We start from the raw sequence: 22,329 nt of genomic DNA on the forward strand, positions 1-22,329 counted from the left end.
CAAGTTCCCTGTCAGTGCAAACAGCATAAAGCACATGGGGAGTGGGAGGGGGTAAAAACTCCTCCCTCCAAGCCCAGGCTGGCTGATTGCCTACGCTGTTCTCTTTGAGCTGTGCAGCTACAAACACAAAGTCCTCCAAAGCTGAGCTCTGCACAGCTTGGAGTTCCTGAAAGTCCAGCAATGATGTTTGATATTACTGCTGTACATCCAGAAACATGACACACAGTGGTGTGGACAATACAGAGTTTTCTTTGGATTTCTTTGGATTTGGAATAGGGTCTAATTAGAAGTTAAGTGTACTTCTAACTTCTGTTTAGAAGTTAAGCTGTGTCCCTCCCATATATAGTATCCACCTTTCCTTCTGTTTCTCAACAAGCAAAGATACATGGTTCAAGATAGCCTTGCAAAAGGAAAGTTACCTTTGTGGTCTTACACAAAAACATGTCTTGCATCCTCCAGCAAGAAGGCCTTGAATGATCTGTGTCTATACTCTCAGAGCTGTACTCTCTCCTGCCTCTAGAATGGGACAGCTGTTGAGGAACCCTTTCATTTTCTACACAAAATGAGTTTATTCAATTGATATGATAAAGGTCACCTGTGAATGAGGTTAGAATAGAGTTGGCAATGACAAGACAATCCTTCCTGAAACAGAACACAGCTCTGCTCCTCCCCATCACCAAAAGGGCAAAGCCAGAACCCAACAGGCAGTCCCCTTCTCACTGTATCCCACTCCACTGCAGGGATGTAAATACTGCAGTTCCATCCTGGTCAACTGAGCAGAGGAGAACAGTCTTCTTGACGTTGGTGCCAAGTCGGCTTGCACTGATGATGTCACTGAGGGAGAAGGGCTCATCTTTAGAGATGCAGATGGCAACATAATGGGCATGGAACCTCATTGGGTCACCTGCAGATGCAGGAGAGAAAAGGATGACCATAATCAGTCTCATTTTTAGAAGATCTCATCTCCGTTGTTCCTAGAACAACCATTCTCAGTGTGGATCAAAGACAATATCCCCAACTCAAAACACAAATCATAATCTCCAACATTAGTAAGACATCTCAACAGAAATTGGGGCAGCTCTGCAACCATAGCTCCAATGGCAAAATATTTCTTACGGCTATCACAGAATCTACTTACGACTCACAGAATCATAGAGTTGGAAGGGGCCAAATAGGTTATCTAGTCCAAACCTCTGCCTTAGGCAGGAATTTGCAACCAAGTTGCCGATGGCTTAAATAAGAGTAGCCCGGCTGGATCAGGTCAAAGGTCCAGAATGCAATTTCCTAGAGGCCACTAGGACACTTCACAAAGCCCATAAATAAATAAATATTGAAGACAATATTCCATGCTTATGGCAATAAAATTCATTAAAATAACATGCACTGGTGAGGAAACATTTTTGTCTGCCCTGAACCTACTCCCCCCTCAGCTTTGTTAGCAGACCTTCTGTTTTACTATGAAAGAAGAAGAAAAAAGACCTTCCTAGAATTCCTCAAGGGCAGCCATGTTTTATAATTCTATTGATATATGTATAGGGCCCCAGCTGCAGGGATAGGCAGCCAGATGTGATTTTACAATGAGTTCCAGGAACCCCTGCAAATATGTACTACTTTGTTCATATAAATCTTACTAAAGCATGCCTGCTCCACCACAAGGCTCTGTTTTGTAGAGGGGGGGGGGAAGCAATTAGTTTATAGAAAGCAGGATAGAACTGCAAGTGCTTTCCTGAAGGCAGTCAGAGATTAAGAGGATATAGTGCTGCTACTTCCATTGAATACAGTATATTCTTATTGGATAGGTGATGCCTTTGAATTTGTTTGCTCCTGGGACAGAGGATGAGGGGGCTGGCTACAAAGAGATCTGTGGTTGTTTCAGCTACTCGTGGGGAATTTGAATGTTGATGACATTCACGTCCCACTTCCGCCTTAGTTTATGGTGGTGTACATGTCACTTAAACTTCCTCCTCATAACTTTGATATGGAAGGCTGTGTGCATAAAACTGGCGCATTGTCACCCTCACGTTCAGAGCCAAGAAATATTGAACTTTGATCTTCCCAGCCAAAATCCCAACATTAATCACTATACCTCATCCCTGGTTTCACTCTTTCCTTGAAGAGCCTCATGACACAATCAAGAACCTTGGCATGTACCTTCATAGATCCCAGAAGCGCAACCCCAACTACCTGGATAAACAAGAAAGTCGCCCCCAAATTTGCTGCCACTGGTGACATAGTAGCCCTGTTCCCAGAGGCTCGTGAAGACACTGTAACGAATCTCATGGTCCTGCTGCCCTGTGTAAGGCCAGTCTGGGGAGGGTACATGCCAGTTCACCACCTCTTCTTGGCCTGGGTGCTTTCGTTCTGTGGCAAGCTGGACCATCATAGATTCACGAGGAAACACAACATTGGATTCCAAGTCTGCAGGCTTCGATGGAGAAGCTGGAAATGTAAACAGAAAGCAAACTTTCCTACAGCCAGCAGTAAAAATCTGGCTGCTGCCCATGTGTCATTCAGGTACCAGTCCTTGCCTTCCCCTTGAACTTCCATGTGGCTGGACCACTCAGTAACTGTCCCTCTTGAAAAGCACAACTAGTAGATCTTCCACATGTATTAAAAATATTTGTATACTATCTTTCTGGAGCTCAAGGCAGTTTATATGAAAGTACAACACAGAACCATATCTGCATGTAACAAGCAATTTTACAAACTATAGCTTAACAATCAGACATCAGAGATCTAGGTAAGAGAATGGGTAGAGGAGAATTAGCTGCACAGTTACAAAGAGACACTGAGTATATTTTTAAAAATTATACCACATAAAACCATAGAGCGAAAGGAAAATTGCTAATACAGATAAAGCAGTATATAAATATTAGTAGACAGTATATATTCAGTTTATTCCTCTCCCCAAAGTTAGCTTACTAACAAGACACAAATGCATAATAGGTTTTTTAAAAATTCTTTCCATATACAGTGGGTAGTTGATACGGTGTGTCTAGGTTTTCAAATCAGAAGTGACTTTGAGCACGTGTGTTACCCAACAGGTTGCAAATGACTCCCGCAGCAGGGTTTGTGTTTTAGAAATGAAAGCCTGTTGAACTCTAGCACCATAAGCAACAATAGCCATTAATGGTAATAAAATAAAGAAGGAAGAAAGGATAAAAACCAGGAAGTAAGATGCTCTAGAGAGTGTTCAGTGGATTTTGTTAGCATTAAACGTTTAATAAGAACCTTGCACAATCCGCTATCTAGTCTGGCATCTCACTGCCAACAGTGGACAGGAAGATGTCTCTACAAAGTCCAGAATAACCCTGTTTGTCTCCTAAATGACGGATACTGAAATGGAATAGTAGTAACCATATGGAGATTCCATTAGCCAATAGCTATTAAAATAGCTATTATTTTAATAAGAACAGCCCCACTGGATCAGGCCATAGGCCCATCTAGTCCAGCTTCCTGTATCTCACAGCGGCCCACCAAATGCCCCAGGGAGCACACCAGATAACAAGAGACCTCATCCTGGTGCCCTCCCTTGCATCTGGCATTCTGACATAATCCATTTCTAAAATCAGGAGGTTGCGCATACACATCATGGCTTGTACCCCGTAATGGATTTTTCCTCCAGAAACTCGTCCAATCCCCTTTTAAAGGCGTCTAGGCTAGACGCCAGCACCACATCCTGTGGCAAGGAGTTCCACAGACCGACCACATGCTGAGTAAAGAAATATTTTCTTTTGTCTGTCCTAACCCGCCCAACACTCAAAATTTAGTGGATGTTTGAAAAAGCTTAGTTTTCAAAATGGGATTTGCCAAATTCCTGGAGAACAGATTTATCAACAGCTGTCAGCTGTGTCCATAGTGCTTAATGGTACTTTGATTCCCAAAATCTTAGGGGTGTGGAGTTGATACAATACTGTTCATACTGTGTTGTCATATGCTGAACACTCTTCATATCTCATGATTCCGAAAGTGTCTGCCACTAATGGACTAATCCAATCCAGTTTGGCTGTTCTCATACTGTTGTTTTCTGTTCTTGTTTAAAACAAAAATAGTCACCACATACCAAACCATCAACTTACCTCCCATTTCCTCTTTCTGCTGTCGCTTCTTTGCCCGGCCCTGGGCTATGCGTTCGGCAAGCGTGTGCAGTATAATCTTCCTCTGCTCAGTAGCAAGCTTAAGCTGCTCCCAGTAGCTCTCCTCTAATTCTTTCTGGTAAGCAGCCACCTCCTTCAGGGTGGAAGGATCCTATAGGCAAAAAAGACAGTGTCAGCCCTGCCCGCACTCAGCACCACTGCCTGAACACTGGCATTTCTGAAGCCCAGTGAATGGCAGGTAGTCATGAACTTTGGGGTCAGTTCTCCAGACTCCCAAGTTCTTAAGCTGTAAGCGTGGAGAGTGGGGTTTTCATGTGCAGTGAGGCTTCAAGTATGCATCCATAGAAACTGTGCTTGGGTGTACTGTCAACAGATTATGAATGTTTGAAGAGAGTTTTCCCAGCATGACCCACTGAAAAATTACTTTGCAGCTGGTTTTGTATTAATTTCTTGTTCTAATGCAACTTCATTGACTCTCTTAGATTGTTTTTATGAGAAAAAATTGGTGTATTTTGTGTCAATTAATCTGAAGCTTCAAATCTGAATGCATACATGCTATAGTCTGAGAAATCCTTCCCAGGGTTAGGGATACTGAATGCCCAGCAACCCTAATCACAAGAAAGATCTATCTCAAGTAAATCATTTGTCTCTTCAAATGCTGCAAGCATAGCAAGACGGATTTCAGCATGTACCTAGGCTTTCAAGCACACATCTGATGGCTTATACCTGGGTACAGCATCCATAGATTACACAGGCCAACACACATTTTGCTTCCTTAAACATTACACCAATTCCTGGATATATTTGTGGTGCTGATTCCAAAAATGGCATCCATTTTGCCCTATCACGTTTAGTTTTGGAGATACAGCATAGCCTCTTTAGTGAATGGTTCAAGCAGCTTCCTCATGAGGAAGCCTACACCATGACTTCCTCATGAAGAAGCTGCTTGAACCATTCACTAATGAGGCTATACTATATCTGCAAAACTAGACATGATAGGGCAAAACGGATGCCATTTTTGGAACCAGCAAATTCATATCAAACCACCATAAAGTTTGGGAAAAACTTTTCTGACCCTCAATTTTGTAGGCCTGTGTTATGAAAGCCTGAAAAGAGCTAAACTTAACATCTGTATCCTCCATTCTCACCCCAGGACTTGGAATTTCCTCTCCAGGAAACTAGCAAAGACTGGATAAACCATCACCTGGCCTGTATCATCCTCAAGGGGTGGAGAAGCTGCATTTTTAAACAGGGTTCCCAAACCCTTCTCCACTAATAGCCGAGCTTCTTCTGGGAGTAACTGTAGAGGTAGCCCCAACCGCACATTCTGCCGTGGTTTCCGAGCCAATGCCCCGACCAGTGTGCCAACAATGCGATGTTCCTCTCGGATCCGCCGCACATCAGCACAATTCCACACGAAAGCCTTTCCCTCCAAGATGTGGATTCGGATCATGCTGGGATCTGTATTTGCACTTCTCTAAGAAGTTGAAAGAACAGCAAAACAAAAGTTAGGATAGTCACCTGCCTCCCATATGTGGGAGTAGGAGCAGGAAAGATCAAATCCTGGTACAGATTTCCCCAACTACTGCTGGACTGAAAGCGACTGCCTGCGTGCCAGGCAAATTGCAGCTGTTTATGGGTGGGGGTATTTGCTTATTCAGAGATCCCTCAATCTGAACAAAGATGCAATGCTTTCTGGTTTCATATTGTAACCACTGCCTGACTTTTGCTAGTCAAAAGTCTCGCTCCTTGCAGGCCACACCACCATATACTGAGAATTAGACAAATACACAGAACTGATCACTGGTTATTACGAGTCATAATGGCTACATGGAACTGCAATCTTGGTGCAGGTCTATGCACAACTTCTGAGTATGTATTGCAAGGAGAGGGAGGCAACATCACAGAGGCCTTGGTATCCATCTCGCAGGCTTCTTGGAGGCATTTTTTGGGCCACTACATTATCTCCTGGCCTCAGCCAGTAGATCTCTCCTTCTGCTCTTGTACTCCTCCAAGAAGCACAGCCATCACACCCTTAATTTAATTTAAATGCAAGATGGAACTGGCAATCTATATTTTCTATTGCAACAAATTCTACAGGGCCAACAACCCCTATTGCAACAAATTCTACAGGGCCAGCTGAAGTACAAACTACAGCGCACGCACACACACAACAAAAACATATACCACCATGACTACGAACATTCATATCCATACTGTACTTTTATCCAGCAGCTGGATTCCAGCTATTGAAACTCATCCACTCATTGCCAAGGCTTACCCTCTAAACCAGGGGTGTCCAAATGCCAACCCGGGTGCCAGATGCGGCCCACGGTGGGTCTCTATCAGGCACGTGGCCAACCTCTGGTCCCCTAAGAGCCTCTGGCCCAGTTGACCAAACATGACCAGAGCTGTGCTTGTGGGGTGGGGAAATGGGGGTCCATTTAAGTGTGTGCTTTATTCTGTGGTGTGTGTTGGTGCTTGGAGAGATCCTGGAAATTTGAGCCCATTCATTCATTCATTCATTCATTCATTCATTCATTCAAAGTTCCATCTCTAATGTATTTAAATTTACATTAATTTTATATTATATGTAAATTTATTTACATATAATATATGTAAATATATTTACATATTTATATAATAAATGTAAATATAAATGTATATTTATACAGGTATATATATAAATATATATATAATGTATATATAAATTTATTATAAAAAATAAATTTTATATTAAAAATTTATTTTTTTAACAGCCCTCTGTTCTGTGCCAGATATTTGATGTGGGCCTTTGGCCAAAACCTTTGGAGACCCCTGTTCTAAACACACTTACCTGAGAGCCAGCCTAAACCCTGAACATAGCCAGGTTTATTCTGAGTAGATCATTTTCAGTGATTGTAGCTGGTGTCTCTTTACAGCTTTTTTCTCTGAAGACTACAAGCCCTTTGGAGACAGAGAACCATGTATTTATTCTCGGCAAGTCATTCACGCCGCTTTGTGCACTATTCTTTTTATTGAAAAGCAGTATATAAATATCCTTAATAATAAAAACAGGAGGAGAATTGCACTGTGACGCTGTGATCCCATACACAAGCTTCCTTGGCAAATAAATCCCTCTTCTTCCCAGCACAATGTCTTTTCTAGTGGCTGTTGCTGGTGTCTTGTCTGCACCTCTTTTTTTTTTCAGATTGTCAACCCTTTGGGGTGTCAGGAGGAGCCATTTGATTATTTGATTTTTGTCTGTAACAGTTTGATAACTTTTTTGTTGAAAAGCAGTATAATCATAATAATATTTAATAAAATAGTAATTGATAATCATTTTCCAAAGAAACCTACTTAAGAGACATCTGATAGTAAACTCCAACAGGGTTTAAACCCTAACAGGGATGGGGGTGCAATCACCTTCATCTCCAGAACCAGTCCTACTCTACGCCCCCCCTCCCATGCACACCCCTTCTCCCAGGGAGTCCTGCTCCTTCCAACCCCAGCATGCTCACGGCTCTCCTAACCTGCTTTCACTCCACTTTCCAGCCGGATCTCCTCGCATGCACTTCAGAACCCATCGGCACACTCCCCGCCTCCTTTCATCTCAGTGCCTCTCCAATCACCCTGGAGCGCACAGCCTGCGCGCTTGGAACGACAGCTGCACTGACCAGTAAGAGAATGTGACTGGGAACCAATGGCTCTAGGAAGCAGGCAGACAGTGCAGAGGAGGGGGGTGAAGATGGGAAAGGCGCACTGTGTCTTCTGCAAAAAGGAAACTGTGCAAGAGCGACAGGAAGCAGGCAGAGCAGTGAGTTTTTGCAAGCAGGGCTGGGGTGGGTCTGCCCGCCTCTGCAATGGATCTGGCAAGGGGCTGAGCCCCTCACCCTCTCCTCTTCCTCCCCATTCATTTCCCTGCTCAGTCCTCCTCCCCTTGGGCAGCTGCACGTGTTGAAAGAACGTCACAAGAAGTGAGTGCAGAGGGTGACTGGGGAAGAAGAGGAGTGGTGGTGCTGGTTTTGATCAGGGGGGTGATGCTGGGGGAACCGGGACTCCTGGGTTCTAGGAGAAGAAGTCAAGGGAATTAGGGGGCATCAGGGCTGGATTCAGATCTTTAGAGGCCCTGAGCACTGAAAAGATTCTGGTGCCCCCATATATATATATATATATATGGAAGCAGGCAGAGCAGTGAGTTTTTGCAAGCAGGGCTGGGGTGGGTTTGCCCGCCTCTGCAATGGATCTGGCAAGGGGCTGAGCCCCTCACCCTCTCCTCCCCATTCATTTCCCTGCTCAGTCCTCCTCCCCTTGGGCAGCTGCACGTGTTGAAAGAAGTCACAAGAAGTGAGTGCAGAGGGTGACTGGGGAAGAAGAGGAGTGGTGGTGCTGGTTTTGATCAGGGGGGTGATACTGGGGGAACCGGGACTCCTGGGTTCTAGGAGAAGAACTCAAGGGAATTAGGGGGCATCAGGGCTGGATTCAGATCTTTAGAGGCCCTGAGCACTGAAAAGATTCTGGTGCCCCCATATATATATGGGCCCCAATCCTACTGGGTTGTTACATAGCATTTTTTTTTAACATACACAAATCAAAGCCTATGGGGTGCCCCCCATCCCCTTGATGCCCTAAGCACATGCTTATTTTGCTAAGTGGTTAATAATCCAGGACTAGGTGGCATGTGTGGAAGGGGCTTAGGGGGCAATGCTAGGAACTGGGACTCATGGGCATCCTGGAACAGTCTTTCATCCCTTGCAAGGGTTGGGAACAGGGTACCTGGGTCCAGCCATCAGAGCTAGATAAAGTGGGGACTAGGAGGTGATGAGGGCATCATGTTTATTTCCAGTAGTAGTGCTGCCTGTGGGTGGCTGGGAGAGTCAGAGCTCCTGGGTACTCTAAAAATCACATGTCATTGATTCTCCACCCTACACCTGGGAGGTCAACTTCAGACTTTTTATATTTGTCATAACTCAGGAGGAGCCGCATCGCTACATTAACTGTGAGGTGGGGGGAAGCATTTTTGTTCCAATTTGGGAAGCAAGGATGTGCAGAGACCGTACTTGAATAACAGCATTATTAGGTGACGTTCCTTCTTTAGGCCCTGTTTGGCTATTAAGGATTACAGTGATGAGGCCATGCTTCTAAGCACTGGTGCTGCTTGCTGTTGTTCTCTGGGAGGGAAAAGTACTCTGCATGTGCACAGAGGTTCTAAATTCAGAACTGAAAATTCTTGTCCTGGAGCTCTTCCAGTTTTGTTATTACTCAACTCCAATTTCTTTAAAGCAATCTTCTCAGTTAAATGGAAAGTGGGTGAGGAAAGGTCTGGCAGGGTTAAGCAGTGGTACTACATTATAATGTTTTCTAGAATGGCTCTTGTATCTTTAATGACTGTAGGTAGACGGAAATTCAGCAAGTACTTTTCCAGCTTACCAGCACCCATTGCAACGGAATGTGCCTTCTTTCCTTTCCACTCACCCCATGCCTGTATGAATACAGATGCTTTTCAATTAGTGGTTGAGAGGGATGTGTAGAACTTTCCTGGAGTATTTTGCTAGCCTTTTAAAAACTCCTCTTGGTGTTGCACAAAATTCCTGGAACAGTCACCGAAAGAGGAACTTCAGATCTCGCTTAATGCAAAATTCTGTGGCAACTCTCCACCTGATGCTTTTTTCCCAACAGTTCTCAGTTATTCTCCCTCTATTCTCTCTGTAGCCATGGCCTTTTCTCTGTCTCTCTGGCCCCCTCTCACAAATCTCTCTCCATAATACCCTCTTCCTCTGCACCAGTGCAAACCTGCACCCTATCTTTCTATTGCCCTCTTCACTTTTACTGTGTCTTCCGCACAGATCTCTTGTGGTCCCATCCCTTAGTCACCTCCTTTTCAGATGGGGCACTGGCCACCTGAAGCCCCAGTGCCAGTGGTGACCATAGGGGTGAGTGAACAGCGATGGATTTTAGCCCAGGGCCCACAACATCCTGGCATTTGTACTGGAACAAGCTGCAATTGACCCATAAGGCCTGTTGTTCAGACAAGGCGTCAGCTCTAGTGGGTGACCAGGAGCCAGGACTCCTGAGTTCCTTTGATCCAGAATCATTGTGGAGTTCAGGAACTGGGCATGGTGAGTCATGGCAATGCATGTATAAAAGAGGATTCCTGGGTTCTCCTGAAGCAGTGCTGTTCGCCTGTGTTGGCATCTTTAAAAAGACACTGCTTCTAATCTGGCCCAAGGAGTCCTCCTTAAATATAGAAAGCATGGGGTGGGGCGTGAGATAAGGGATTAGGGAGATGAAGACATCAGCACAAGAACTACTGGGAGAAAACAGTGGGGGTGGAGTTGCTTGTGTTGGATGTGGTCAGCTACAGGAGTTGCTCAATGGGAGGAATTTAGTGTTGTCACATACTGAGTGTAATTGGAATGCACAGGGTTCCGGCCAAGGGGGCATCTGTACCTCTAAAGAGTTGTGTAGGAGGGAGAATTGCTCTGTTTCATACTTTCCACATTTCATAATTCTTACTCCATTCTGCACACTCTTAAAGGGACAGGAGCCCTTTCAAAGTGACAATTCTCCTGATTTCTTTCTTCCTCTTCTTACATCTGCCCCATACTTTTTCTTTGAAAACAACGGGGATTTGGCCTGTTCTAGCCGAATAGCTCTCTGAGCACCTGGAAGAGCTCTCTTCTTGCTTCCTGTTAATGCTATCTTGTCCTTCACATGGTGAAAGGATGAACCCTTTCACCTTGGCCATGGCATACTTTGGGTTGGGCTTCCAGTGTGAAGTAAGGTTGCTAACAGTATTCCTTGCTGGCATTGCTCTTCACCCTGTAGCTTTGGACTCTCAGGCCTAGCTGTGTCCTTTCTGATCCCAGCTTCTCCCCTTCCTGAATATCTAAGAATCTTGCTTCCTAGGCCCCTTCCATGTGCCCTTCCCTCTAAACCAGGGGTGTCCAAAGTTTTTGGCAGGAGGGCCACATCATTTCTCTGACACTGCATCAGGGGTCCAGGGAAAAAAAAGAATCAATTTACATTTAAAATTTGAATAAATTTACATAAGTTTACATAAATGAATATATTAAAGATGAACTTATATGAATGGATGAAGGTCTTGCAATAGCTCAAAGCCTATAAAAGACTTGACACAAAGCAAGGCCAGCCTTTCCTTCGCTGCCTCTGCTGCATCACAGATGTGAAACAGAGAGCAGTGGAGGGAGCCCTCATCCCACAGCTCCTGCGAGAGGTCAAACAGTCGCCCTCACGCTGAAATCAGTTGGGCCAGTGCGGGCTCCAACAAATCTCTGGAGGGCCAGAGGCTCATTGGAAACTAGGTGCTCCCTGAGGGCCGCATTGGGAGTCCTCGAGGGCCACAAGTGGCCCCAGAGCCGGGGTTTGGGCACCCCTGCTCTAAACTGTGGAACCCCATTCTAAAACCCAGGAGAACCTGGAGGTACTGCCTCTTCGGGATCAACCCTCTGATGTACCATCCTGTTTCCCATCATGGCCATCCAGATGCCTCTGGGAAGTCTGGAAGCAGGGCCTGAAGGCAGTAATCAATTGGCCTTCAGTGGTGTACTGCCTTTGAACATGGAGGTTCTATATAGCCTACATGAGTAATAGCTTTTGATAACCTGATCCTCCTTCATGGTTTTGGCTAATTCCCCTTAAAAACCAGCTAAATGAGTGGTTATCATATAGGGGGGCTTTTGCCCAGCTTAGACTGGTGTGCCAGCTACGGCAGGACTTGAGTTGGTCAGACCTGACCACAGAGTTCCATGCCTTAGTGACACCTTGGCTAGATTACTATAATAGGCTGTATGTGGGGCTGCCCTTTAAGACTGTCTGCAAATTGCAGTTGGTTTAGAATTCGGCAGCCTGTGTGGTTGCTGGGGTCCACACTGGATCACTGCTGCAGTGACTACACTGGCTGCCGGTTTGGTTCAAGCAAGTGCTTGTCATGACTTTTGAAGCTCTGTATGACTTGTAACCAGGATACTTTAGGGTCAGCTTCCTTCCATTTATTTTGGCTCGCCCAGGGTGACCAGATGTCATAACCAGAAAAGAGGACAAGGCACCCCAAAATGTAGGCCATCCAAGAAAAATGTAGGGCATGACAAACTAAAAGCTAAAAACACTTGTATATTGATTTCATATGGTTAAATTAAACACTATATTATTATTAAATTAAAACTACATTTAATTTATGAATTACATGAAGGCTATGAACTGCCTTCTCACAGGGAAAAGAAGGACATTTAAGTTTTTCCAGGACACGAGGCTAAAAAGGAGGACATGACCTGGAAAAAGAGGACATCTGGTCCCCTTGGGCTCAACCCCTTTCGTCTGAGGGGGCCCTCCTTTGGGTGCAGCCCTGATAGAGGTTAGGGAGGTGGCGACAAGAGGTAAGGCCTTCTCTGTGGTGTCCCCCCAGCTCTGGTACTCTCTTCCTGAACATTTGAGAACTGTTCCCTCCCTTGAAGTGTTCTGATGAGGGAGTGTGCTGAAAATGTTTTTGTTTGGGATAACTTTTGGGTAGTTAGAATGGGGAGGGAAAATAGTTGGCAACCTTCAGTCTCGAAAGACTATGGTATCGCGCTCTGAAAGGTGGTTCTGGAACAGCGTCTAGTGTGGCTGAAAAGGCCGATTTGGGAGTGACAATCCCTTCCACACTGGGAGCAAGTGCAGTCTGTCCCTGGCCTGTCTCCCTGGCTATGGGCCTTCCTTCTTTGCCTCTTAGCCTCAGACTGTTGGCCAAGTGTCTCTTCAAACTGGGAAAGGCCATGTTGCACAGCCTGCCTCCAATAATTTGTTTGTATTTGTGTTGCTTTATTCTCCTGGCTTTTGTGTCTCCCTGCTGCTATGCTATTTTATTGTGCACTTTATAGTGCTGCTTAATTTGCCCTATATAGTATTTTATACTTGCTGCTTATATTTGTTATTGTCATGATTTTATGACATTTTATGTCACGGAGTATTATTTATCGTCCCTCTACTGTTTTATTGCTGATGTACGTGGGGTTATATATGCTATGGGTTTTGTTGTGCAGTGTTTGTTCTATATTATGTGTTTTAACTTATAAATGTTGTCAGCTGTCTTGGACATTCACTTGTTGAAGGAAAGGTGGGATAAAAATTCATTAAATAAATAATACATATTTTTTAGCAGCAAAAGCCAAATTCCAATTATGCATTTCTTTTGCTTGTCCTGTATCCGCAACCCATCGGTTTCATTGGATGACCCTGAACTCTAGTATTAAGAGAGACCTGTTGCTATATCCCAGCATGTTTAGTCTTGCCCTAGTACCAGAGACCTTTGGCACAAAACACAGGTGTGCAGGGGCTACTGGTTTAGTGATGAAGAATCCAGAGTGGTCGGCTGAGTTTCTCCTGAAATATGACCCCTTCATGCATCTCCCCCACCATCAGGTGCCAGGCCACTCTCATAGCCCTCCTTCTGGTATTTCCAGCTATTCTGGTTTTGATCTGTGCATTTCTGTTGGACTGTATTTCTAGGCAGGATTGTAGGACGCCATGTCACCCAGCGAAATAACCTACTTGACCGTGCTTCTCATCTCCATCCCCATTGGCTTCTTCTTCAAGAAAGGAAGTAAGTGCTCGACCTGTAGGAGCAGGAAACATTGCCGTACTGGAGAGGGGACCTGGCATGGACCATGTCATATAGTGACCAGAGCCTTGGACTGAGTGAGTGTTGGCAACCTTCAGTCTCGAAAGACTATGGTACCGCGCTCTGAAAGGTGGTTCTGGAACAGCGTCTAGTGTGGCTGAAAAGGCCGATTCTGGAGTGACAATCCCTTCCACACTGGGAGCAAGTGCAGTCTGTCCCTGGTCTGTCTCCCTGGCTATGGGCCTTCCTTCTTTGCCTCTTAGCCTCAGACTGTTGGCCAAGTGTCTCTTCAAACTGGGAAAGGCCATACTGCACAGCCTGCCTCCAAGCGGGCCGCTCAGAGGCCAGGGTTTCCCACTTGGACTAAGAGTGGGAAAATCCCAGCTCAAATCTCCACTTGGTTATTAAGATCACAGGGTGTCTTTGTCCCAGTTGTTCTCTCTTCAGCTAGTCTACCTCTCAGCTTTGTCGTGAAGATAAAATGGGGCATTTTGGGCCCAAACCTCTCCAACTTTCCAGCACTGATGAAGCTGCCGGGGGGGGGGGGGGGAAGGGCAGTCATGAAGGTTGACTGCATCAGCGCTGAAAAGTTGGATAGGATCGGGCCCTTTGTGTGCCATTTTGAGGTCCTTGGATGAAGAATGGGTTAGAAATATAATTTGATTTTGGTAAAGGTTGATGAGCCATTGAATCTTTTCTGTTGCCTCGCTGGAAGGATTGCTCAGTCTGGACCCTTAGCGGGTGTTCCAAGAGTTGCACTCAGTGGCATTTTTCCCCCTATTGCTGGATTGGAGAAACTGCAGTGGGTAGAATTTCCCTTCTATACACTTCTTAAAGGTACAGGAGCCTTCAGGATGGAGGATTCTGTTGGGTGGGGGCAATCAGTAGAAGCAGAACAATGAACTGGAGACCTCTGTTCAGATGGGAATGAGGAAACTCTGTATGAAAAGCAATAATTTGCCTTCTTTGTATATTTGCCTGCCTGCCTGCCTCAGATGTGTTCATTTCCTTCTCCACAGGCCTCCGGGTCAAGCAGTTAGGAGCTGCAGCTGTGGGGCTTGCGCTTACTCTGGTCACCTGCCACATCCACACCCTCCACTCTCTCATCACCATCCTGGGGACTTGGCTTATCATTAACATCTCATCAAGGTGAAGGAGCAAGCTGGGGAACTGTGGTCTCCTGTTTGGTTGCCTTACTGCAGGGCATTATGGAGATTTGGGGTTCTCATGGAGTTTGGAAAACTGTAGAAATTGAAGGAGGGCATTGTGGGAGGTGAGACAACTTGGCTGCATTCATTTTTCAACTCCAGCTCTAGAAGTGCTAGGGAGCTTCCCCCCTCCTTCTAGCACACTAGGATCACGTTTGTTTTTCACCTTTGAGCACACTCACCACACTAGGTATTTTTCCCTGCTAGCTGGAAGCTAGAAAACTTGGCAGCCTACATGCATTATGGCAAAAAAAATGGTGGCCTCTACTAATTTGAGGTCAATGATTGGATGCCATTTAGTCATTTGTAAATGGTGACACGCTAGAAGCATGCTAGAGGCATGCTAGCCACTTCCAGCTATTTTCTAGCCCAGGGGTCTCCAAACTTTTCAGTATGAGGGCCACATTGTATATTTTACATATTTTTGCAGGCCTAAATAAATCAGTTTTATAAATGAATGAATGAAATTTAAAAGAATGGATAAGCTTTGCTTGGATCTTTTTTGTAATCAGCATGATATGATTCAGAACAAAAGAGATGTGAGAATTGTAAAGAAACAATGTCGTGCTCAAACGGAGAAATGGTATGAGTAAAAATAATGAGTAAAATGAGAAATAATGAGTAAAAATGTCTAAAGTTAGCAAAAAAAAATAGCAATTAAAAATTATTTTAAGTTGCTGTGAGCTGGATAAAATGTTGTGGGGGGCCAGATGTGCTCCCCAGGGCCATAGTTTGGAGACCTAACCGGAAAAGGAATACAGCCTTTGATTGTCTGGAAAGGGATTGTGGTCTACTGCAGAGGATTATTGTTCCTGGGTCCTAATAGTGGATAGGGAGTGGACAGAGTGGACAGAGTGGATAGGGAGATGCTCTTTACACTCTCACACAACACCAGAACCAGGGGACATCCACTAAAATTGAGTGTTGGGAGAGTTAGAACAGACAAGAGAAAATATTTCTTTACTCAGCGTGTGGTTGGTCTGTGGAACTCCTTGCCATAGGATGTGGTGATGGCATCTGACCTGGACGCCTTGAAAAGGGGATTGGACAAGTTTCTGGAGGGAAAATCCATTACGGGGTACAAGCCATGAGGTGTATGCGCAACCTCCTGATTTTAGAAATGGGCTATGTCAGAAGGCCAGATGCAAGGGAGGGCACCAGGATGAGGTCTCTTGTTATCTGGTGTCCTCCCTGGGGCATTTGGTGGGCCGCTGTGAGATACAGGAAGCTGGACTAGATGGGCCTATGGCCTGATCCAGTGGGGCTGTTCTTATGTTCTTAATAGGTGAAAATGGGATTCTGGGCATCAGGACTTCTGGGCTTTCTAATTATAAGATCTAATGAGCTAAAACTGAGGATGGCTTAAAAAAATTATTTGTGGGTTTTCTGTGAGAGAAGCAGGAAACAGTGAGAAAACATGTAGGCCGAGATGCAGAACTCCTGATCCTCTGAACACGGATGGGAAACTGGCAGATTAAAATATGGGTGAGATCAGGATACTTGCAGTGCAATCCTGTGCATGCCTCCTCAGAATGAAACTTACTCCCAAGTAAGTATGCATAGGAGGAGTACAGCCTTTATGAAGGTTTTGGATTGTTTATGTAGGGTAGGGGTTGAAAATGGGAAATGGATTAATTAGTAGTCACAGCTCCTCTTTTTCTACAGGTCTTGCCATTACCTGACACTTGGATGGACTTTTTCCTATCTGCTCTTTTTCCGCACAGTTGTCGCTTTTGGTTTTCCAGAACCGACCCCATTCACCAATGCTGTGCAACTCTTGCTCACCCTCAAGGTAAAGGGTGCTGGGCTCTGGGAGGGTGGGGTCTCTCTAGGCAGCTTGTTAACCATGATTTTTTAATCTCGCTGTCTCCCAGATGGTGAGCCTGGCCAACGAAGTGCAAGAACTCACTCAGGCGAAGAAACAGGAAGTGATATCATTTGCCAAATCCCCCATGATTGGTGTGATCCCCAAAATGCCGGGGCTGGTGGAGATACTGTGCTACAGTTATTGCTATGTGGGGCTCATGACAGGTACCTGAGTTACCTAACAGAAAGTGGTGGTCAAAAGAGTAAGGTGGAATATGGGTACAAAACTAAAGTTCCCTAGTGCAGTGGTTCTCAAATCTTTTAGCACCGGGACCCATTTTTAGAATGACAGTCTGCTAGGACCCACCGGAGGTGATGTCATGGCCAGAAGTGACATCATCAAGCAGGAAAATTTTTAACACTGCCCATACGGCAAAAATCAAATTACGTAAGTAAATTAACAGTTTACAAACTTTTACAAAAACTTTTACAAACTTAAGTTTAAAAACATTTAAAATAAGTTCCCTCCTAGCCCTCCCAAGCAGTTGCTGATCTATTAAAAAAAAATCCCCCAACATCCCAAAGGCTGCAATCCTTTCCACACTTACCCATGGAGTAAGCCACATTGACTATCATTGTTAAAAGTATATATGTAGTAGCCTGTTAAAAGTACAGATCTGTAAAGTTTCCCAAATGCAGTCAAATACCATGGTAGCATCAAGTCTGTTGTTGGCATCCTTCAGTCTTGGAAGACTATGGTATTGCGCTCTGAATGGTGGTTCTGGAACAGATTGTCCTCTCCAGTGTGCAAAGCCTGGGTAAAGTAGATATGGAGGATGGACTGTTTCCCATGCAGCAAATCCCCCCCTCTCCACGTCGCTGAAATGGTCCAATGGAAAGGCAGAAGCCAATTCGGTTGGTTCCAGCGGCGTCGCAGGAGTTGCCAGAACGTGACTATGTTCAGCCATGAACTGCCTCAGGGACTCCGGCTCTGGATTTTGCCTCGAGGTTGACTCCTGAAGCCTTTTCCATAACTGGATGCAGCCACAAGGGAGTGGAGGTTTGGGATCAGAGTTTTCCTTCTCTCAGATGAGCTGCCTTCCCAGGCTATCAAGTCCCATCTACCCGGTGGCTGTTTAGTCGCCTCTTACGACAAGTACAGCCAAACTGAGGGCCCATTCTTATCCCCAGCCCCCAGGGGAATCTGTTCTAATACATCAAGTCTAATGTATTAAAAATAAAATGCACATTGAAATGAATGGGGACCTACCTGAAATGGGCTTGTGACCCACCTAATGGGTCCCAACCCACACTTTGAAAAACACTGCTCTAGTGAACCTTGCCTTTGACAACCATGTTTGCTTTTTTTAAAAAAAATCATGGTTACCATAGCTGTGATCTTTTTAATGTCTGTGGACCCAGTCCTATCCAATTTTCCAGCACCGGTGCAGCTGCAATGCAGCCCCATGGTAAGGGAACAAATGTCCCCATACCTTATGGAGACCTCTGTGAACGACTCCACACCACAGGATGCAGTGCATGCCCATTGGCACAGCTGCTCAGCACTGGAAAATTGGATGGGACTGGGCCCTGTGTCCTCTGACTACAACTATAAAAATTGATGACCAAAAAAAAGGTGTTTGGGGAATTTCCATCTTCTGTTTCATTTGCTTTTGAATGAAAAAGGTGCTTGGAATCAAGTCAAAAGAACAGAGCATATTTCACCTTTGCCTTCTGTTCAGCATATCTGCTATCTTTTTCTCAGTGTGTGGTGTGGTGTGGTGTGAGTGTGTCTGTCTGCATGTCTACACTTTTGCATCAGGATGCTCCCGTCCCAATCTCATTTGTCATCCTTCCTGTTCTGTTCACTCTGTGTGTCTGCAGTTTGTTTTGTAACTTCTTAAGGTTGTGTCCTTTTCTATCTTGTGAGACCCGCACAAACAGCTCATATATTTAAAAAATTTCTGCTGCAAACATGAGAACTAGAAATCAGAGGCATAGTTTTAACATTATAGATTTCATAAATGTTTGATTATTTTTTTCCTTACCTTTGCTGTTCAAGTGCATAATTCTCTCCATTGGACTGAATCTTTTTTCTTTCTTTTTTTAAAATCCAGGCCCGTTTTACCGCTACCGCACTTACCACGACTGGCTGAACCAACCTGACCCCTCAGTCATCCCTAGCTGGCAACCACTGCTTTCCCGATCCAAAATGCTTCCCATCTTTGGGGTCTTTTTCCTTGTGGTCTCTCACTTTTTCCCCCTTGATTATGTCCGAAGCGAAGCCTTCTATGAGCGAGGACTACTTTTCCGCCTCTTCTATATGATGCCCATCTTTTTTGTCTTTCGTATGCGCTTCTATGTGGCCTGGCTCTGTGCCGAATGCGCCTGCATCGCAGCTGCCTTTGGCGCTTACCCGACTACTGCCAAATCTCGATCGGGTGGGGGACCCACCATGCAGTATGAGCCACTCAGCAGGTGAGTCAAGATGTTCCCCTTTTCTGGGGCAAGGGTCTGTCTCTAGTACATGATAAGGTAACTTTAGGGAAGCATTATGAGAATGCAGCATACAGCCTCTGCTTTCTATGAATACCAAGCCCAATCCTGTGCTACCCCTAAAGTGTGTTAGTTAATGGAATGTAACTGTGTAGATGTGACCAAATTCTGCCCTTTAAATATACAGGTCGGTCCTTGTTATCTGTGGGGGTTCTGTTCCTGGAACCCCCATGGATACCAAAATCTGCAGATGTTGAAATCAGCAAATTTGGGCCAGCTGGAGGCTCTCTGGCCTCAGAATGCTGTCTGGAGGGTTTTAAAGTGAACTTCCGATTTGTGCACGGCCTTTGTGGGCCTCAAAAAGCCTCCAGAATATGGTTCTGGTCGCATCTGGGAGGTCTTCGGTAAGGTAAAGCTGCAGGTTTGGAACCCATAGATCAGGGGTGTCAAACATAAGGCCCGGGGGCCGGATGCGGCCCGCGGAAACTTTTTATCCAGCAGTCAGGCTCTCAGCAGCTGAAGTGTTACTGCTATAAGGGCAGCCCACATGAAAATTGGGCTCTCCCATATCTTGAAATATGATCAAGATTTGTGTGTTTTCTGTTACTTGCAGCTAATGAATTCCTATGTGAGAAAAAAGTGCTTATTTTTGGTTATGTCCTGTTTAATGACATCATTTCCTGCCTAATGACATCACTTCCAGCCCTCAGCAGGCACCATGAATGCTGTTCGGCCCTTGATATGAAACGAGTTTGACACCCCTGCCATAGATGATGAAATCTGCAGGTTCCAAATCTGTGCATATGGAGGGCCCAGTGTATAGTATGTTTGTTTTTTAAATGTTTAGTTTTCACTTTCCCAGTCTTGGTAAGAAGGCTAGTATGTTTTTGTAGTACTCGAAACTTCCAAACAGTTTTCAAGGATAGCGCCCTCCCCCTGAGCGCATCATGGTAGTCTGTCCCAAAGGTTACAAACACATGCATTTTATTTGTGTGCTTGTTTTCGTTTTCCCACAAGCAGATCAGCTGATGGGGAAGTGTCATGTAGCATCACCTATGATTATGAAACAATCAAGAACATTGATCCACACGGCACAGACTTCTGTGTTAAGGTGAAGGATGGCATGCGCTATTGGAACATGACTGTCCAATGGTGGTTGGCACAGTACATCTATAAAAGTGCCCCTGTTCGCTCCTATGTCATGAGGTGAGCAGAGAAATTTGGGAGATACTGATCACCATGGGGGAGGTACAGGAAGATTTATGGGAGAGAGTGTGTGTATGAGGATTCAGGGTGAACTGTGACGTTCTGGGTTTATATGAGAGCAGAAGTTTGAGAAGGTTCTTGTGGGATAATCTTCCCATAAGGATTTTATGGAGGAAAGGAGGATTCTGGGATAGTGGTGGATTTGAAGGCAGGCAGAATTGGGAGTCCTGGCAGCAGTGGGGGCTGTTGTGAGTATGCAACTGAGAATTATGTGGGGGATAGTAGTGAGTGAGGGAAAGAGTTATGAGACGAAAGTAGAAAACAAGTGTGATGGGATTTTTTAAAAATTTAATTAATGCTAGAAGAGAGCAAAATAGAAACTGAATAGCTGGACTGGGCATAGGAGAAAGAGGAGGAGTTGAGCCATAGAGTTAGCACAAGAAGTGTAGATCTGCAGATGAGGTTGGAATCTGTTAGAGAGAGACCTGCTAACCTTTCTACTGTTGACAAGATTCATGTAATGGAAGTAACAACTTCTGAAATGTTTGATGGCTGCCATAAAAGCTGAAATGGGGGCAGTGTAGGATTCCAGATACTGAAGTGAGTTAGCCTGTGCTGATGAGGCATGCAGTATTGTGGAACTAATCTGAATTTGCAAGAGCTGTTGAGAGGCTGGAGAAAAGTCTTCGGTCAGAGGCAGGTTTGGCTTGAGAGGAGCAGTGACTGAATTGGGGTTTGACTGAGTAGCCAAGGACAACAGTGAAGGAGTCAGTGATGGACAGTGATAGGGTATGAAGGATTCTGGGATATGTGATGGAGTTGACGTGAGGGGAGAATTCTAGAATTGACTAGACCCTTTCTTCCTAGGAGTGCCTGGACTATGCTCATCTCTGCATACTGGCATGGGATTCATCCTGGCTACTACCTCAGCTTTCTTACCATCCCACTATGCCTAGCTGCGGAAGGTGCAATGGAGAGTGGCCTCTTGAAACACCTCTCCCCTACCGGTCGTCTCTATGGCGACTGGATGCAATGGTTCTTGAAGATGCGTGCCTATGACTACATGTGCATGGGTTTTGTGTTGCTCACTTTCGAGGACACTGTTCACTACTGGAGCTCCATTTATTACTGCATCCATGTGGTGGCGCTGGCGTTCCTGTTGCTGGGGAAGGTTTTGGGGGTTCGGCGGGAGCAGAGCTCCCAGAAGGGCAAAGACAGAGCTGTTGAGAACTAGGGCTGAAATGAAGTCAGCCTAAGCCAACAATATGGGGTACTCCCATGGGCCCTGGAGGCTGGGGAGGTAGACAATTCAGCTGTTTTTGATGTGCTCCACCATTTGAAACAAGAGTTGGTCCATGAATAGGACGCAGGAGTTGTGCATCCCCATCCTTGTTCTTCACTTGCCCCTCCCAGCTAGGGGACTTAGGAACCCTTGCATTTATTGCCTCCTGTGACAACCCACTAGGGAGCAGTGTTTCTCCAAGAAAAAGGCAAGGGATTCCTATTTCTGGCCTTTTCCCATATTAGATTTTCCTTCCAGACTTCATTCCCCTTCCAGAAAATCCAGGAGTTCTAGCATCTGTCTCTTCTTAAATTAGTTTCTTTCCTTTGTTTAAAAGACTCAAAATCGTAGCTATTTTACAGGAGCCAAATTGGATCTTTCATATCTCGCCTGCTATCCAGTAGTTCCTGGCTGTTATATGTGTGTGTGTGTGTGTGTGTGTGTGTGTGTGTGTGTGTGAGTCTTAATACCACAACTGTATCCTTAAAAGTATGCTTTGATTGGGGGATTGTTTCATGGTGGTAGGTCAGCTGAGGCCACTAAGGGCTAGAGAAATGTGAAATAGCCTTCTAGACACTTCTAGAATAAGTGTGCCAGGAGGTAACTCTATGCAATCTGGGCACAGATCTGTCAGGC

The 22,329-nt window shown here is 45.1% G+C and overlaps 2 protein-coding genes across 3 annotated transcripts; one reads left to right on the forward strand and one right to left on the reverse strand.

The window, feature by feature from the left end:
* Positions 1-274: 274 nt before the first annotated feature.
* TSEN34 (tRNA splicing endonuclease subunit 34) lies at positions 275-7,696 on the reverse strand. The gene is made up of 6 exons (XM_066628185.1): positions 7,610-7,696; positions 6,934-7,043; positions 5,302-5,574; positions 4,080-4,248; positions 2,185-2,439; positions 275-904 (listed from the first exon to the last, which is right to left on the reverse strand). Exons 3-6 carry the CDS (start codon positions 5,548-5,550, stop codon positions 717-719), a joined length of 861 nt encoding a protein of 286 aa, XP_066484282.1. The 5' UTR covers positions 5,551-5,574; positions 6,934-7,043; positions 7,610-7,696; the 3' UTR covers positions 275-716.
* Positions 7,697-7,810: 114 nt separating this feature from the next.
* Positions 7,811-22,131, forward strand: MBOAT7 (membrane bound O-acyltransferase domain containing 7). 2 transcript variants are annotated; one of them, XM_066627745.1, is made up of 8 exons: positions 7,811-7,893; positions 13,584-13,677; positions 14,715-14,844; positions 16,569-16,695; positions 16,778-16,934; positions 18,827-19,187; positions 20,226-20,411; positions 21,279-22,131. In XM_066627745.1, exons 2-8 carry the CDS (start codon positions 13,602-13,604, stop codon positions 21,643-21,645), a joined length of 1,404 nt encoding a protein of 467 aa, XP_066483842.1. In that variant the 5' UTR covers positions 7,811-7,893; positions 13,584-13,601; the 3' UTR covers positions 21,646-22,131. The 2 variants fall into 2 exon arrangements, with proteins under 2 accessions (XP_066483842.1, XP_066483843.1); XM_066627746.1 differs by lacking the exon at positions 7,811-7,893 and adding an exon at positions 7,903-8,053.
* Positions 22,132-22,329: the final 198 nt, after the last annotated feature.

The sequence above is a fragment of the Tiliqua scincoides genome, chromosome 5 (genome assembly GCF_035046505.1).
Source record: "Tiliqua scincoides isolate rTilSci1 chromosome 5, rTilSci1.hap2, whole genome shotgun sequence".
Taxonomy (NCBI): Eukaryota; Metazoa; Chordata; class Lepidosauria; order Squamata; family Scincidae; genus Tiliqua; species Tiliqua scincoides.